Source organism: Oncorhynchus gorbuscha, linkage group LG05 (genome assembly GCF_021184085.1).
Source record: "Oncorhynchus gorbuscha isolate QuinsamMale2020 ecotype Even-year linkage group LG05, OgorEven_v1.0, whole genome shotgun sequence".
NCBI lineage: Eukaryota > Metazoa > Chordata > Actinopteri > Salmoniformes > Salmonidae > Oncorhynchus > Oncorhynchus gorbuscha.
The window spans coordinates 44,374,616-44,394,223 of NC_060177.1; the positions used below are offsets into that span (position 1 = coordinate 44,374,616).

A 19,608-nucleotide genomic window follows, 5' to 3' on the forward strand; every position below is an offset into this window, starting at 1 on the left:
GTTGCGTACGTGCGAGGCACATTCTCAAAGAAATCTTACGTTGATATGGCATTATAGGAGGACTGAATTAGTGAGGAGCATGTCTCGGAAAAGGGATAGCCTACTAAATATTCCAAAGCACTCTCAGTAGACCATTTAAACTCTTTATTCAAAGGCTAATGATGCACCTATGCGCTGCTGCTCAATCAGCCTTGATTAAGAGGAAGGTAGGCTATGCTTGTTTTTTTAGACAAATTAAACAAAATGGGGGGAAATCTTTTATTTTATTTATTCCGAAGTACGAGATTTACCACCACAAAAGGTACATCTGTCCTTCCATGGACACTGTGCATCACGGCTGGATAGGCTGCGCTTCCACTCTCAAAAGCCATGCATTTATCAACAGTGTTACCGTTAAGACCTGCTTTTTGTTGGTCTTAAAGCTGCAATGTGTAACTTTTTGGGCTACCCGACCAACTTCACATAGAAATCAGAGTTATACTGTAGATCTGTCATTCTCATTGAACACAAGTCTATGAAGTAGTAGATATGTTCGATGTGTGCTATTTCTATACTTCCTGTTCATATGTTCCATTTCGGCTTCTTTTACTTTCACTTTTTTTTATACCAGCTTCAAACAACTGTACATTTTGTCACATAAAAACATAAAAACATAAAAACAAGACTAAAAGTGACAATTTCATGCACAACTAATGGGAATGTGCGACATGCACTACATCATTTCCTGGTTGCTAAAACACATCAAATATTGCCACCCCTCCCGCTCAGAGCAAGCGAGCTGATGTTAGACAGGTAAATTGCCTAACCTGGTGTTAAGGCTGCAAAATGCCTGTGCACCAGTTTTTACATGGCAAAATTGCAAATTAATGTGGGTTTGACACTTGTGCCTCCTTTAGCGCCAGCCACAAGTAAAGCCCAATAAGTTTTTGCTCTAAGCTGACAAAGAACTTCTGTCAAATGAAGTATGAAATCAATGTTTAAGAAAATCTTGTTAGTAATAATGTCATGCTCGCCATAATTACTAGACCAAAGCACAGTGTGATCTGGGTTCCACATATTTTTATTTCTGTGTGAAACTCACAGCAAAACAAAACAATAAGTGAACGAACGATACATGAAGAAAATGCAGTGTTCTCAGGCACTACACAAAAACAAGATCCCAGAAACAACAGGTGGGGAAAGGCTGCCTAAATATGATCCCCAATCAGAGAACGATAAACAGCTGCCTCTGATTGGGAACCATTCCAGGCCAACATAGATATATAATCACCTAGATGATCCACCCTAGTGACACCCCGACCTAACCAACATAGAGAATACAAAGCTCTCTATGGCCAGGGCGTGACAGTACCGCCCCCCAAAAGTGCGGACTCTGACCGCAAAACCTGACTCAATAGGGGAGGGTCTGGGTGGGCATCTACCGTCGGAGGAGGCTCCGCTCGCGGATACCTCATCATCAATGGCGGCTCTGGTGCGGGGATCTTCGCAGGATGCTCCGGACCATGGATCATCGCCGGGGACTCCGGACCGTAGATCGTCGCCGGAGGTTTTGGAATGGGAACCCTCGCAGGAGGCTCTGGACTGTAAACCCAGCTGGATGCTCTGGACCGCAGACTATCGCTGGAGGCTCTGGACCGCAACCGTTGTGGACCGTCTCAGGTTCCGGACTGTGGACCGTCGTTGGAGGTTCCGGACCGCGGACCGTCAGTGGAGGTTCTGGACTGTGGACCGTCATTGGAGGTACCGGACTGTGAAACATCGGCAGAAGCTCCGGACTGGGAACTGTCACCGGATGCTCTGGACTGGGAACTGTCGCCGGAAGCTCTAAACCGGGAACTGTCGCCGAAAGCTCTGGACTGGGAAATGTTGCCGGAAGCTTGGTGCGTGGGGCCAGTACAGGTGGCACCGGGCTGGTGACACTCACCTCAGGGCGAGTGCGGGGAGGTGGCCCAGGACGTACTGGACTGTGGAGGCGCACTAGAGGTCTGGAGCGTAGAGCTGGCACAACGCGTCCTGGACAAATGAACACCGTCGCACGGCAAGTGCGGGAAGCTGGCACAGGACACACTTTGCTCTGAAGGTGCACTGGAGATACGGCTCATAGAGCCTGCGCAGGATATCCTGGATCGAGGAGGCACACTGGAGACCAGGCATGCTGAGTCGACACAACCTGTCCTGGACAGATATCCACTTTAGCACGACAAATGCGAGGAGCTGGCACAGAACACACCGGGCTGTGAATACACACTGGAGACAAAGTGCATATCACCGCAAAACATGGTGCCTGACCGGCATACCAAGGTGAGTACGGGGAGTTGGTTCTGGTTCAAACCCTGGCTCCGCCAACCACCCCGTGTGCCTCCCCCAAAAATGATTTGGAGGCTGCCTCTCGGGCTTCCGTCGTGGCCGCAAACCCCGGTGTCGTCGTTGTTGGTCCCTCGCTATTTCCGCCTGCTTCCATGGCTTGTTGGTGGGATCTTCTGTCACGCTCGCCATAGTAACTGGACCAAAGCGTAGTGTGATCTGGGTTCCACATATTTTTATCTCTTTGTGAAACTCACAGCAAAACAAAACAATAAAGAATAAACTAACCTTGATAACAATGCCGTGCTAACAGGCACTACACAAAAACAAGATCCCACAAACAACAGGTGGGAAAAGGCTGCCTAAATATGATCCCCAATCAGAGACAACGATAAACAGCTGCCTCTGATTGGGAACCATACCAGGCCAACATAGATATATAATCACCAAGATGGCCCACCCTAGTCACACCACGACCTAACCAATATAGAGAATAAAAAGCTCTCTATGGTCAGGGTGTGACAAATATAGGCAACATAGTGTAGGAAATGTTTGTGGCCTGGCAAAGAAAATGGACGTCTGTCCCATGTTTTCCACAACAAGCTCTCAGTCTCACTGCATAACTATGCGTTCTTCCACAGTCTCCATACATCAAAATTCGAAGTTGCTCCAAATGTCAAATTTCGAAGTGTTTTTGTTGCTCCTGCTGCTCTGTAGCGTTCCATTTCTCCAAAGGTCAAATTTCTAAATTAAGGGTTAATTCAATCCGACATCCTCAGGACATGGATAGTTGTCCAATTCCGACCTCAATCTTGAACAACCTGGCTGGTTGGCATTCTCTAGAGTTGGTACGTACAGTGCACAGCTGTGGTGGGAGCCCCCTGCCATATTGTGATGAACGAGAGCAGTTCAGCCCAAGGAGATAGTGGTGGCGGAGGAGCTGGGTGGAGGGAACTGAAAGGGATGTGTTTTTAGAAGGTGATTAAAGAGACAAAGATGAAAGGTAGACATTTTTCACAATGTCCCATAATGCTTGTGGAACGATTTGTGGGGGGAAAGGGATATGTCTTTTCAGCAAGCCAACACGACGCAGGACTCTCATGTGACCTGTCATCATAATTAAGAAACATGCAGTCATCTCTTGACTTGATATTCAGACAAGCTAGCCGCAAACAGAGTCCTCTGTGCGCTTCCCAGAGATGGATAGATTATGTATCTGGAGCTAAATGGTGCGGTCCTTTAGCTCCATGTTAAGTAAGTCATATAAAAGAACCAAGTTTGTTTTGTCTAAATTAGTTGCATTATGTTGGATGAAAGGGAAGAAGTTTGTTTGTGCGACCACACCATTCCCGAGTCGGTACTACCATCTGGGCTAGCCTTACTTCCTTCTTCATTCACAATGAAAATGGATTGACGACCTGGTGCCAAAACAGAAGAGGCTTTGTTTTGGTGAATTATTTTTGTCACATCATAAATTCATAAATAAATGATTCAGTTGTTGACTGCAAAACTTTTAATATAGAATAAAATGCCCGCTGTGCAGTGCCTCCACTGCTACAAGAAAAGGCTCCAAAAATGGTTTAAAAGCACCTTTTAGCAATATACTGTAACCCACTGGTTAATTGATGACTGTGGAGGCTGGTCTCTTGAAGGACAGGGGCCTGTTGACCACACATAGAGTGGTTACAGAGGTTTGTGATTGCAGCAGAAGGTGGCGAAATAAGGCTGCGAGATGTGGGTGATGGAGATCAATACGATATCATAGACTCTCTACTCTCCAGTGGTGTGGTGACCGCAGCATTGACCTCTGAGTCATGCCACTTGGTTGAACACCATTGGTAGGACTTTGCTTCTTATTTTTTACAGTACTATTGCATATTTACTCGGGTACCTATCTGTACCTATTCGACAGAATTTTAAAAAACTATTGGTAACCAATTGGTGCCTAATGCTGCTTGATTTAATGAAGTAATTCTTGTGCTGCCATTTTACCATGCAATTTCTTAGTAAATTGCCAATAATTTCTGTTCAGGAGTTCTGTGCATCAGTCGTCTTTTACAACTTACAATGGTCTTCTAACTTAAAGAGTTTCTGATCAGGGTCAAAACAAAGTTTTATATTTAAAAAAGTGTCTTCAGTGGAAATGAAAGATGAAGAAAGACATTTGGAGTGCTAATAAAATTATAATACAGATATCCAACAGATAGATCACAGTCACTTTCATAGACAAAATGTCACAGTTGCTCAAACAGTATGTTCACAAGTGAGTGACAGAGTCAGGTATGATATAACCTGGCTATTAACATTTGAATGGATCTCACATGGATTTGACAAAGACTCTGGTGTGATGCTGCTTTTCGCACATCGACACTGACAATGGATAGTTAATCAGAACTACCCTTCGACTTTAGAAAGGTTTTTAGAGACTATTAACTTCTTAGTGATCCCTTCGCGCATTAACAGGATTGATTTGACAATACCCAGTGAAATAGCAGTGCACCAAATACAAAAACAGAAATACTCATAATAATAATTCATAAATCATAAAAGTGTTATACATCGGATTAAAGATGAAATTCTTGTTAATCCAGCCACAGTGTCAGATTTCAAAAAGGTTTTACGACGAAAGCAAACCATGCTATTATCTGAGGACAGCACCCCATCAAACAAACACATGAAAATCATAATTTAACTCGCCAGGTACGACACAAAAGTAAAAAATAACTATATAATTAATGTCTTACCTTTGAAGATCTTCTTCTGTTGGCACTCCAATATGTCCATTAAACATCACAAATGGTCCTTTTGTTCGATAAATTCTGTCGTTATATCCCCAAAATGTCCCTTTATTTGGCACGTTTGATTCTGAAAATATACCAGTTCCAACTCACGCAACATGACTACAAAGTATCTAATAAGTTACCTGTGGACTTGTTCCAAACATTTCAAACAACTTTCCTAATCCAACTTTAGGTGTTTTTAAACATAAATATTCAATACAATTTAAGATGGAATAAACTGGATGAAAACAAAGTGGAGCGAGCTTTCAGGTCGTGCGCCCCAACCACAACAGTCCACTTGGCTATCCACCCAGATAGGAAAGGGCTACTTCTTCATTTCTCAAAGGAAAAACATCAACCAATATCTAAAGACTGTTGACATCTAGTGGAAGCGAAAGGAACTGCAAGCAAGTGTCTTGGAAATATAGATCCATATAGAAATCTCATTGAAAAGAGAGTGACCTAGAAAAAAAACCTGGTGGTTTGTCCTCGGAGTTTCACCTGCCAAATAAATTATGTTATACTCACAGACATAATTCTAACAGTTTTAGAAACTTTAGAGTGTTTTATATCCAAATCTACCAATTATATGCATATCCTAGCTTCCGGGCCTGAGTGGAAGGCAGTTTACTTTTGGCACACTTTTCAACCGGACATGAAAATAGAAGTTTTTAACCACATTGGTTTCCATTCATAATAACAATACCATGAAATTGTAAATTACTATTTCAGCAGTTCAATTCAACAATCATGCCTTTTTTGTTACCTTTTTATGAACGGTTGGTTTGTTGTATAATTTCTTGAGGAACGTCAAATCCCTTACGATCAGAGGTGGTGATTGGCTATTTCTTCTGCTCAGACCAATCAGAGACTGGGATTTACCCCTGGTCCTGGCAGCTGATTATTGGAAAGAGCATTATCCTCTTCCCCACTGCACCATAGTAATTGTATCCAGTATGCAGTCCCATATTGTCATAGCCCTCCTGAAAGGACATATTTTACAGCCTCTGAAAAGGCTAGTACCTAATATCCAAAGGTGTAATACCCAATCAACGGAAATATATTTCTAAAGTCGATGGGGAAAAGGGGTAGGTTGAGGTGGTTGGTCTGTCCAGAGGCTTGATTGGGTTGAGCTAGTGGTATGAAAGCCCCGGATCCAATTAGCTTAGTGACCTAGATATGGAGGAAGATGGGGCGGATTTGGATTTAAGCACCCCCGACCCACCACCACTATATCAATCTCTATTGGTCTTGAGGAAAGAGTGCCCCCTATTGGACAGACCGACAGTGTATAACTTCAGATATCTCAGGGGAGATCAACTGCCCTGTGTCATTGAAGCCACGGAAGTTCACGGCCGACCAATACTGCAGGCATTGTTTGCAGAAAACAGCACCACCATTATAGTGAATGGAAAAATGACTATCTTCATGGTCAATCTTTGTATAAAAACATTTTATGAGGACAATCATGGTACCAATAATTGCTTCTAATACACCAGATATATGTCTCCAACCGATTATTTTAAAATCTCAATGAGAGCACTGAGCTACCCTGCGAAGTCACTTCCTGGAGTAGCTAACACCGCGCATGTTAAGTCTCCATGAGACACCATCATAAATGACTCAATTTGGCTTCAATGCGCTATTGAGTCTTCACATAGGAATGGTGTCACATGACCAATGGTTTTGTCCATTCATATATACAGTCATTGGGTTATGCAGCCAAATATTCAAACTTAACCCTGGGCCATGTTCATTAGGGAAAAAAATTAAAGTGTTTAAAATGTTTTGCAATGGAAAATGAAAATGAGGGAATCTAGGTAGTCCCCATTTGTCTCATTTTTTTATTATTTTCATTTGGTCCCTAATGAACACAACACTGCTTATCTTCAACTGTTTAGCATTTAGAGAGCTGTGGAAAGATATGGCTTGCAAAGAATGTCACTAAATTGCTATTTGTCTGTTTCTCTCCTCAGCCAATGGCGACTTTCCTCCTACAGTAACTGGCAACACTAAACTGCCAATGAAACCAACCAATCAGAACATCAAAACAACCACCCCGTCCAATGGAAACTCAAGAACCTTGTCAGAACATCCAACTCTGACTGCCTGTAAGTGTCCACCTGTTGTCGTATAGCTGTGAGTATCTCAGGCATAGGTGCTGTATTTGTAGTATACAGAAAAGGCAGTCTAAGAGGGAAGAAGATGATACATTTTTGTCTCTGATCTCAAGCTAGAACAATGGTCTCTGATCCCACACACAGACACTCTCTCCTTTCCTCTCCCTGCTTGCTCACTGACAAGCACACACACACACACACACACACACACACACACACACACACTTACCCAGGATGACTTCTACTCACACTCACTCCACACGTGCTGTGAAAAGGCACAGTGCTTTTTCCTCAAACAAAGTAACTGTGCCACCTACTGGATTCATCCCCACGTCTGTAACTGTACATCTCACTCTGGATTAAATGGAGCGGGACGGACAGTTTTGATCTGCAAAACGTTCCAATTTGCTTCCATAGAATGTAAATGTAGCTCCTTTCTCACAGTTGACATTTTCCACCTTCGATTCTTCCAAGCACCGAGCACCTGCATAAATTAACACTGTGGATAGTGCAGAGCTGGAATTGGCTCCTTTTAGACACATTTTACACAACACGCAACACTGACTTTCCAGGAGTATAATCATTGAAGTAATCATGTATTTTGTCTTGTCGCTTTGTCTTCGAGCCAATAGCACCACGGCAGACAAAATAAATACCTATCTGGCTGCTGATGCCAGTGCCCTTATACTCTGAGAATCTCAGAGTAATTGCATTTATCACCATCTTGTTTACTCCTCCAAGCAACAAGATGATGTTCATGACATTCCCTTCAGTATCATTGCAAAGAGTGAAATTCACAGTTCAGTCAAGACTTGTTAGCCACAGCCTCATGCTAACACACTCCCTTGCAGTCATTTTCCTTCATTATAGAACGGGTGGATCTAATCCTGTATGCTGATTGGTTAAAACCTAATTTCTGTCGGTGTCTATTCTGCAAGTTACCTGTCAGGACCTGGTTACGAACCCGGGTCTCCGGAGTGAGAAACAGTCACTTAACCAACTGAGCCACGAATAGTCGGCAGAACCCAGAAGATGAGGCAGACACAGCAGTACTTGAGACGGTGTATTTAATGATGTAAAAAGTGAAGTTCTTCAGGAAAACATGTAACTCCACAACCTCAAAAGGAATCCTACAAGAACAAAGGTAATCCTCCAAGACAAAAAAGGTAAATCCACAAGGTGGAAGGTAAAGCACAAAAAGCCTCAAAAGATACTCAAAAAACAAACAAACAAACAAGAACAAAAAAACAGAATTCCACAAGAGAGTCCACCGGGATCAACAAGAGTTCTCAGAGTACTAGGGCTGGGTGCTAACATACAAACACAGAGCAAAGAACAGAGGAAAACAAAGGGTTTAAATACAATCAGGGGAAACGAGGCACAGGTGCAAATAATAATGGGGATCAAGGGAAAACAAAAGGTCAAAAGGCACAATGGGGGCATCTAGTGACCAAAAACCGGAACAACCCTGGCCAAATCCTGACATTACCACCGGCTAAATCTATGACGCTTAAATGCCTATTTACTCTGTTCCATCAGACTGCGCGATCCATGGTCTCATCAGCCCAGCCAGGCAATTTATAAACTTGATCTCCACTATTAAAAGCATCTAGACATTATCTCACATTTCTTTTAGAGTAACATTTAGTTTTCAACATCAGAGATTTGTATAAACCTTGATGTCTTGTCTCTCCGACATTTGCAACATTGTTTCACTATTCAATTTCAATCTCCAGCTGTCCCATAGTAATGAATATGTTGGGAGTCGGGATGAGATAGACAAGTAGGCAGGTTTTCTCAGCCAGTCAAAATCATGAATCGGCATAATTTTTATGGATATATACAAAGAATTTAAATCAAATCAAATTGTATTTGTCACCCACGCCGAATACAACCTATAAGCCTTTAACATGCAATGTAGTTTTGAGAACAAAGAGTTAAGAAAATATTTACTAAATAAACTAAAGTAAAAGAAGTGACACAATAAAATAACAGTAAGGAGGCTATATACAGGGGGTACCGGTACCAAGTCAATGAGCGGGGGTACAGGTTACTCTACTTAATTTGAACATGTGGTAATTTGTACATGTAGGTAGGGGTGTGATTATGCATAGATGATAAACAGTATGTAGCAACAGTTTCAAAACAAAGGGGGGGGGGTTTAATGCCAATAGTCCGGGTGGCCATTTGATTAATTGTGCAGCAGTCTTATGGCTTGAGGGTAGAACTGTTAAGGAGCCTTTGGACCTAGACTTGGCGCTCCGGTACCGCTTGCTGTGCAGTTTCAGAGAGAACAGTCTATGATTTGGGTGACTGCTGTCTTTGACCATCTTTGACCATTTTTAGGGCCTTCCTCTGACACCAGGTCCTGGATGGCAGGAAGCTTGGCCCCAGTGATGTACTGGGCGATACGCACTACCCTCTGTAGCACCTTATAGTCGGATGCCAAGCGGTTGTCATACCAGGCGGTGATGCAACTGGTCAGGATGCTCTCAATGGTGCAGCCGTATAACTTTTTGAGGATCTGGGGACCCATACCAAATCTTTTCAGTCTCCTGAGGGGCAATAGGCATTGTCATGCCCTCTTCATGACTATCTTGGTGTGTTTGGACCATGATAGTTTGTTGGTGATATGGACACCAAGGAACTTGCTCCACTTCAGGTTCATCAATGTTAATGGGGGCTTGTTTGGCCCTCCTTTTCCTGTAGTCCATGATCAGCTCCTTTGTCTTGATCACATTGAGGGAGAGGTTGTCGTCCTGGCATCACACGTCTCTGACCTCCTCCCTATAGGCTGTCTCATCATTGTTGGTGATGAGGCCTACCACCGTTGCGTTGTCAGCAAACTTAAGGATGGTGTTGGAATCGTGCTTTGCCACTCAGTCGTGGGTGAACAGGGACTACAGGAGTGGACTAAGCACACAACCCTGAGGGGCCCCCATGTTGAGGTTCAGCGTGGCAGATGTGTTGTTGCCTACCCTTACCACCTGGGGGTGGCCAGTCAGGATATCCAGGATCTAGTTGCAGAGGGAGGTGTTTAGTCCGATGGGTCCTTAGCTTAGTGATGAGCTTTGTGGGCGCTATGCTGTTGAACACTGAGCTGTAGTCAATAAACACCATTCTCACATAGGTGTTCCTTTTGTCGAGGTGGGAAAGGGCAGTGTGAAGTGCAATAGAGATTGTGTCATCTGTGGATCTGTTGGGGCGGTATGCAAATTGTTGTTGTTCTAGGGTTTCCGGCATGATGGTGTTGATATGAGCCATGACCAACCTTTCAAAGCACTTCATGGCTACCAACGTGAGTGCTATGGGGCAGTAGTCATGTCCTGATAAAAGAGCACATTTTCTATGCCAGGTGAAATTGTGCATCATTAGCTCATTGTTATGGATGCATCCCAACCAATTTTACTAGAAAACTGCTTAAACAAATGTGAATGCAGCTACTTCGTTGTTATTCTGGCTATTTGACATTACAGTAAATTAGCCGTAGTTGGCTAGCTTGCAAGCAAGGGATAAGAACGTTTCCAGCCAGTATGGCAATTTAGAACAAACAACTGGGTCGCGTCCATAGATACAGAACAAAAAGACTGAACGACTGGTCGGTTTGGGTAGCAACCCTAGATTTGTGTCTGGACTATATCTTGTGGAAGGATGAAATAGTATGAATAAATACATCAAAATCAAGCTTTTATTGAAAATGTGTCAATCTTTATTTGAATATGTTGGTAACCCGTTGTATAAAAGTTATAATGCCCTCGAAGCCGGTGTTTGGAGGATATATTGGCACGGTTTGCCAATTTATCCTCCAAACACAGGCTACAGAAGCATTAATTGACATGCCTGATCAGATATGCATCACCCTGGTAACAGACCTTTTGTAACCAACTGTAAGGTGTTTTCTATTGGTGATTAAGATACGAGGAACCAGAATGTGTCTAAGTAAGAGCTGTGTCCATTAAATAATGCAATATCGAGTGACTTCAAAAACAGTTCGCCTAGCCACAGCATCACACAATCATTGAATCTCAAATATCATCTACGTCTTTTGACGATGTGTTATTCTATGATGAGAGTTGATCATTTGTTGATAATGGTGATTTTTAGTGGTCTCCTGGGAATATTGCCATAGGTTTCCAAAACTGACTGGATCTTAGCCAAGACTTTAAACTAGTCCTCCTCATATGGTGTTTAAATTACAATGGCTATCTAATATATTGGGTGTTCAAAAAAGCAGGACTCTCTCTGATTTCGGGGTCAGCCTTCTTTTCGTCCTTTGGCCTTGGATTATCATAGGCATTCTCCCAGGAGATTAATAAGTGGACTTGCATTTATGGCTTGGCCTTCTGATAGGCAACTTTGAAGGGGGCTTTAATATTCGCTCTGCATCTCCCTTTGGTCGGAACCCTCCAGTGCTGATGTGCTTGATGCCTGCGGGGGAAACGATAGAAAGCCTGATGAGTGTGTGTGAGTGCCTGATGAGGGTTTTAGTTCAGCGGGCCTGTCACTCTGAAGCAGCTCTCCTCCTTCCTCATCATGCTCAATGATTAACCCTGGGAAACATCAATGTCATTTCTATCTCTCCTCATTGCTCTCTGCTCTTCTTCTTACCTCTCTCTGCTCTTCTTCACATTTCTCTTTGTTCTTCTTTTCACCTTTCTCTGCCTTTGTTCGCACCTCTCTCTGCTCTTCTTCGCACCTCCCTCTCTCTGCCCTTCTTTGCACCTCCCTCTCTCTGCTCTTCTTTGCACCTCACTCTTCTCATAACTCGCTCTCTCTCACACCTTTTTTTACTGTCCCATCTTGTTCTCTCTTTTTTTCAGACTTACTCTTTCTAACCGTTCAGACCCTTCTTACTCATTTCCACTGTTTTGTCTCTCACTCTGCTTTCTTTGAGTTCTTTCCTTTTCCCACTCTTTCTCTAATTTCCCCTGCTCCTTCCCTCTTTCTCCCCTGCTTTTTCTCACCTCTCTTTCTCTTCCTCCCCTTCTTTTTCTCTCCTCATTGTTTCTCTCGCCCATCTATATGTATTGATCTGTTGCATGAAGTCTCTCTGCACCTTTATTTCTCTGAAACCCAACCCTACAATGAGGTGTGTACTCAGACAGTGTATGTGTCTGAAATGGCACCCTATTCACTACATAATGTACATATGGCTCTGGTCAAAAGCTGTGCACTATAATAGGGAATAGGGTGCCATTTGGGACGCAGACACTCTCTCACTCCTGACTCATCGTTTCTATGGGGGGAAACAACAGAGTTCTCTCACAGACTTTCAGTTGATGAGCTCACTTCACTTTCTCACTGTGATTACTTCGCCGCCCGATGGGAAAGAGACTCGTCACCAACTTCAAAATGAGTGTGTGCAGTAGTTGTGTATGTGGTCGTGTTTGAGAGAAAGTGTGTATGCCTATTATTTTATAACACCAAGGACAGAGGAAGAGGAGACCGACTGAAGCGATCTGATTGGCTCCTGTCAGCAGAACAGCAAGTGATTGACAGCTGCACTAAACAAAATCGGGCCATAATGACTATGCAGATCAGGGGGAACATGTTTTTCTTTTGTCAGTTACCGTCGGTATTAGTCTCTAATTAGCCACATTCCACACGCAGAATACATACTTGTTTACTAGTCGTTAAATCAAATGGTGGTGTTGAGTTGTTTGTTTGTGAGCTGTTGTTATTCCATGTCTGTGGCCCAAATGGAACTCTATTCCATACAGTGCTTAAAGACATAGCCATAGGGCTCCATATAGGGGATACTGTGCCATTTGAGACACAACCCATGTGTTTGGAAGAGGTATTAATCACCTGGACAGACATGTGACTGATAATGAGCACCACAATACAAGATACTGTGTGTGTGCGTATGTTGGAATACAATATTGAAATTAAATAGACTGGGGACTTCTAAGAGACTCCAATTCAACTCATACTCATCTTCCTTCATGCATTAATATGGGCCAATCAAAGTGGAACAACCTTTTAAGGTTATATTCCAATGCAATGACCATACTAGCAGTGTGCATAATGAGTCAGAGGCATGAAATAGCCATCTGTCTCTGGTGAAAGACAGATCAAACTATTTCATGCTCATTAACGTTTATAACAGTCACCTGTCCTTTCCTAAACATACGTGCTGTATAAAACAAGGATTGGGAACCGTGTACCATGAAGTTTGACCCCTTTACCTTTCTGTGGTATAGAAACAGTATGAATATGCACAAACACAATAAAAAGCAAAACACCATTAAAACATCAGATTAAAGCTTTGATTAGTCATGAAATGGCAGCAATAGAGCAGCAGCATAAATCATAAACCAACTCAAAAGTGTATGCAGCAAGGCTTTCTGTATTGGTTATACCCAGCAATCAAAGCAAATCAAGTCAACAGTCAATTCAATGAATAATCCAGAGTTCAAAGGTCACAAAATAAACATTTGATTCAGTTGTTAATTAAGTTAGTTCAATTCAGTTAAATGCAGATCATTTAGTAAAAAAAAGTAAATCCACAAAAAATGAATTATAATCCAATAGGAATTGTAGGAGAGACAATCAGCAATGCAGAACTTAATCTGATATGCTAACTACTCATTGGTGTCAAAAAGAAATCCATATGTGGGAGTCTAAAGGGGATGTTCAGGTGAATAAAAGAGAACAGTCGCCGATAAAGTCAATCAAAATTAATCTGGTTTAATACAAGTTGCAACACGGGGACACCTCCCGCACAGAAGCAGAGAAAATGTCTAACAGGCACTTATATATTTATCAGACAGTAATGTTCTGTTAACACCAGCCCAAGAGGCTGGGAGGAAGTCACAACATCATTGGCTACAGAATCAGAGATACATTATCAGTCTACCTCCAGTCTGATGTCAATCACTATCAACGGATAAGAGATTAATACATAACAAACAGCATTGAGTCTAGTGACCATCAACCCGTGACACAAATGATCTAAAGGAACAGGTTTATGAAGCACATTTACTGAGCAATTTTACTTTCAAAGTTATCAAACAAACATTTCCCCATTGTTACTCACACCATGGCCTTTTGCGCTCCCATTCCTGTGTGTGACCCTATGGGAGCACATCTTGAGAGAGAGAGAGGGGGGGGGGGGTCTGTTCACCAACCAAGAATACACAAAACACCATATTGGTCTGCTAAAATATCCTCAGTGTACAACGTAAAACACCAGATAATGCATGCAGAGCAGAAATAGGCCGATACCCGCTAATTAATTATCAAAATCCAGAAAATATCTGTTAAATTCTGCATCCACCTAAAAGGAAGTGATTCCCAAACCTTCCACAACAAAGCCATCACCGACAAGCTGGTCTGCAAGCTGGTCTTGGGGCTCTGTTCATAAACACAAACAGACCCCACAGAGCACCAGGACAGCAACCCAATTAGACCCAACCAAATCATGTGAAAACAAAAATATAACTATTTCCAATGTGACAAGTAATTAAGAAAAATACTGAGCAAACAAGAATGCTATTTGTCCCTAAACAGAGAGTACGCAGTGGCAGTATACATGACCACTGTGACTGACCCAAACTTAAGGAAAGCTTTGACTATGTACAGACTCAATGAGCATAGCCTTGCTATTGAGAAAGGCCGCTGTAGGCACACCTGGCTCTCAAGAGAAGACAGGCTATGGGCACACTGCCCACAAAATGCGGTTGAAACTGAGCTGCACTTCCTAACCCCCTGCCAAATGTATGAATGTATTAGAGACACATATTTCCCTCAGATTACACTGATCCACAAAGAATTTGAAAACAAACCCAATTTTGATCAACTCCCATATCTACTGGGTGAAATACCATAGATAGAGTGCATCACAGCAGCAAGATTTGTGACCTGTTGCCACAAGAAAAGGACAACCAGTGAAGAACAAACACCATTGTCAATACAACCATTATTTATTTGTATTTATTTTCTATGTTGTACTTGAACTATTTGCACATAATATGACATTGGAAATGTCTTTATTCTTTTGGAACTTTTGTGAGTGTTATTCACCCAAAGGGTCAGATAGCTGAACAGACAAAGATATGTTCCCACCAGCACAAGTATATATACCCCAATTTGGGTGAAATCTCCTACTTCCCTCTAAACATTACATCTGTATTGCAAGGCAGGAAGTTAAGTGATGTGGATAATAAACTGTTCCTTCTGCCTTAATGTGACCTGACCTGACCTCGGCCCCCATTCCTCACGAATCATTACATTACATTTACATTTAAGTCATTTAGCACCAGCTCACCCTTATCAGTGAACTCAAACATGTTATTGCCTTTCCCTTAGTACATTCCGAGACCCTGGCTCATATCCAACATGAATTGACCTAAACATATACATTCCTCCTACAGATAACCATTATTTTCTGCTCCATAAGATGCCTGATGATTAACAATATTTCAAGTTTAGAAGTCAGAACCCATCAGTGCAATGTTTAATGTACATTTTTATTGTTTATTTCACTTTATTATCTCCTCTTATGGATAGGGGAGACGCTAGCGTCTCAACTGGCCAATTGCCAGGGGAAATGCAGAGCGCAAGATTCAATAAAATGCTATAAAATTCAAACTTTCATTAAATCACACATGTAAGATACTCAATTAAAGCTACACTCGTTGTGAATCCAGCCAACATGTCAGATTTTTAAAATACTTTTCGGCGAAAGCATATGAAGCTATTATCTGATAGCCTGCAGCCATCCTCACCAGCAGTAAACAAAGGTGCTAGCGTAGCAGGCGCTACACAAAACGCTAAAATAAAATATAAAATATGCATTACCTTTGACGAGATTCTTTTTTTGCTACTCCAATATGTCCCATAAACATCACAATTGGTCCTTTTGTACTATTAATTCCGTCCATATTTATCGAAAAGGTCCATTTATAAATGTAATGTCGTTCGTCTGTTGTTTGAAGAGATTCAGACCGAAATGCAGCGTGTAGGTTACTCATGACATTTAATGAAGAAAATGCTGTACATGAAATAACTGAGAATACAAAACAACAAACGAGAGAAACTAATACAGCCTATCTGGTGACTAACACAAAGACAGGTACAATCACCCACGAAATACAACGCGCACTCAAGCTACCTAAATACGGTTCCCAATCCGAGACAACTAGAATCAGCTGACTCCAATTAGGAATCGCCTCAGGCAGCCAAGCCTAACTAGACACACCCCTAATAATACACATTCCCAATTAATACAAACCCAATACGCAATAACAACATATAAACCCATGTCACACACTGGCCTACCCAAACATATAACAAAAACACAAGATACAATGACCAAGGCGTGACAGAACCCCCCCCCCCTAAGGTGCGGACTCCGGGACGCACCTCAAGAGCATAGGGAGGGTCCGGGTGGGCGTCTGTCCATGGTGGCGGTTCTGGCTCGGGACGTGGACCCCACTCCATAAATGTCCTAGTTCCTCCCCTTCGCGTCCTAGGATAATCCACCTTCTCCGCCGACCATGGCCTAATAGTCCTCACCCTGATCCCCACATAACTGAGGGGCAGCTCGGGACCGAGGGGCAGCTCGGGACCGAGGGGCAGCTCGGGACCGAGGGGCAGCTCGGGACAGAGGGGCAACTCGGGATAGAGGGGCAACTCGGGATAGAGGGGCAACTCGGGACAGCAGGGCAGCCCGGGACAGAGGGGCAGCCCGGGACCGAAGCAGCCCGGTACTGAGGGAAAGCCCGGTACTGAGGGGAAGCCCGGTACTGAGGGGAAGCCCGGTACTGAGGGGAAGCCCGGTACTGAGAGGAAGCTCGGTACTGAGAGGAAGCTCGGTACTGAGAGGAAGCTCGGTACTGAAAGGGAGCCCAGTACAGAGAGGGAGCCTAGTACTGAGAGGAAGCTCAGTACTGAGAGGAAGCTCAGGCAGGTAGTAGGCTCCGGTAAATCCTGGCTGGCTGGTGGACCTGGATGATTAAGGTTGTCTGGCCGATCTAGAAGATCTTGGCAGACTGGCACTTCTGGCGGATCCTGGCAGACTGGCACTTCTGGTGGATCCTGGCAGACTGGTGACGCTGGGCCGACAGGAGACTCCGGCAGCACAGGAGAGGAGAAAGGCTCTGGCTGAGCTGAACAGGCGGGAGACTCCAACAGTGCAGGAGAGGAGAAAAGCTCTGGCTGCGCTGAACAGGCGAGGCGCACTGGACGCGCTGGGCCGACTGGTAGCACTGGTGGCGCTGGACAGACAGGAGACTCCGGCAGCGCCGGAGAGGAGAAAGGCTCTGGCTGCGCTAAACAGGCTGGAGACTCCGATAGCACAGGAGGGGAGAAAAGCACTGGCTGTGCTGAACAGGCGATGCGCACTGGATGCGCTGGGCCGACTGGGAGCACTGGTGGCGCTGGACAGACAGGAGACTCCGGCAGCGCAGGAGAGGAGAAAAGCTCTGGCTGCGCTAAACAGGCAAGGCGCACTGGAGGCCTGTTGCGTGGTTCTGGAACTGGTGGTACTGGCGCGAGGACACGCACAGGAAGCCTGGTGCGGGGAGCTGCTACCGGAGGACTGGTGTGTAGAGGTGGCTCTGGATAGACCGGACCGTGCAGGCGCACTGGAGCTCTAGACCACCGAGCCTGCCCAAGCTTACCTGGCTCGATGCCCACTCTAGCCCGGCCAATAGGAAGGGCTGGTATAAGTCGCAGCTGGCTCTGCACCCGCACTGGAAACACCGTGCGCTCCATAGCATAACACTGTGCCTGCCCGGTCTCTCTAGCCCAACGGTGAGCACAGGGAGTATGCGCAGGTTTCCTACCTGGCATAACTATTCTCCCTTTCCCCCCCCCCAATATTTTTTTGGGGGTGACTTTCCGGTTTCCAACCGCGTCGCCGTGCTGCCTCCTCATACATACGCCTCTCCGCTTTAGCTGCCTCTATTTCCTCCTTGGGACGGCGATATTCTCCCGGCTGCTCCCAGGGTCCTTGACCGTCTAATTCCTCCTCCCATGTCCAAATCTCCAAATGATGCATTCTCTCCCATTGCAACTGCTCTTCACGATTAACAGGGAGAGTAGGCTCAGGTCTGTTTCCTGTTTCCTGACTCTCTGCGCTTTCCCCTGTTACCTTCAGTTTTCGCTCTGTATAGCAATGCTTTCCTTCTCGATTCCATATGTGTATAGCCCTCTTCGCATTGCTGTAGGGAATCCCAGGCGGGCTCCTGCACACGCCCTGGGTCGGCCGCCCACCTGTCGATTTCTTCCCACGTAGTATAATCCATATCGTCCTCCTTCAGATCCTGCCAGTTCACACGCTGCTCGGTCTGTGAATCGTGGTGGGCGATTCTGTATTGTCGTTCGTCTGTTGTTTGAAGAGATTCAGACCGAAATGCAGCGTGTAGGTTACTCATGACATTTAATGAAGAAAATGCTGTACATGAAATAACTGAGAATACAAAACAACAAACGAGAGAAACTAATACAGCCTATCTGGTGACTAACACAAAGACAGGTACAATCACCCACGAAATACAACGCGCACTCAAGCTACCTAAATACGGTTCCCAATCCGAGACAACTAGAATCAGCTGACTCCAATTAGGAATCGCCTTAGGCAGCCAAGCCTAACTAGACACACCCCTAATAATACACACTCCCAATTAATACAAACCCAATACGAAATAACAACATATAAACCCATGTCACACCCTGGCCTACCCAAACATATAACAAAAACACAAGATACAATGACCAAGGCGTGACAATAAAGCACGTTTGATTTAAAAAAACAGCTTAGAAAAATGCAACGGCACAACAGAATATTTCAAAGTTGCCTATAAACTTTGCCAAAATATTTCAAACTACTTTTGTAATACAACGTTAGGTATTTTTAATAATGGATCAAATTGTAGATGGGGTAATCTGTATTCAATACATGAACGAAAATAAAAAAGCTCTGCTCTTCATGTCTTGCGCAACTCACAAAAGTGTCCCCTGTCCCGAGTTGGCCTACTTCCTGATAAGACAAAGGAATAACCTCAGCCATATTCCAAACACTGGCGAAATTGCATGGAAGCGCAAGGAACTGAAAATAGGTTCCTATTAAATATCCAATAGCAAAGACATATAGGGAAGAGAGATGAGATTTTTTTTTAAATTCTGAACAGTTAGTGGGTTAGTGGGTTTTGCCTGCTCCATAAGTTCTGTTATACTCACAGACATAATTCAAACAGTTTTAGAAACTTCAGAGTGTTTTCTATCCAAATCTATGAATAATATTAATATCTTATATTCTTGGCATGAGTAGCAGGAAGTTGAAATTGGGCGCGCTATTTATCCAAAAGTGAAAATTCTGCTCCCTAGCTTTAAGACGTTTTAACTTGCATTTTCGATGTTACATACATTTCCCATGCCAATAAAATCCTTGAATTGAA

At 43.7% G+C, this 19,608-nt stretch overlaps 1 protein-coding gene across 1 annotated transcript in view; it reads left to right on the forward strand.

The window, feature by feature from the left end:
• Positions 1-19,608, forward strand: part of LOC124034880 (ALK tyrosine kinase receptor-like) — a 168,196-nt gene that overhangs the window by 63,984 nt on the left and 84,604 nt on the right. The window contains exon 7 of the mRNA XM_046348286.1: positions 7,061-7,195. Coding sequence (XP_046204242.1) covers positions 7,061-7,195 — 135 coding nt within the window. The remainder of the gene's footprint in view (positions 1-7,060; positions 7,196-19,608) is intronic.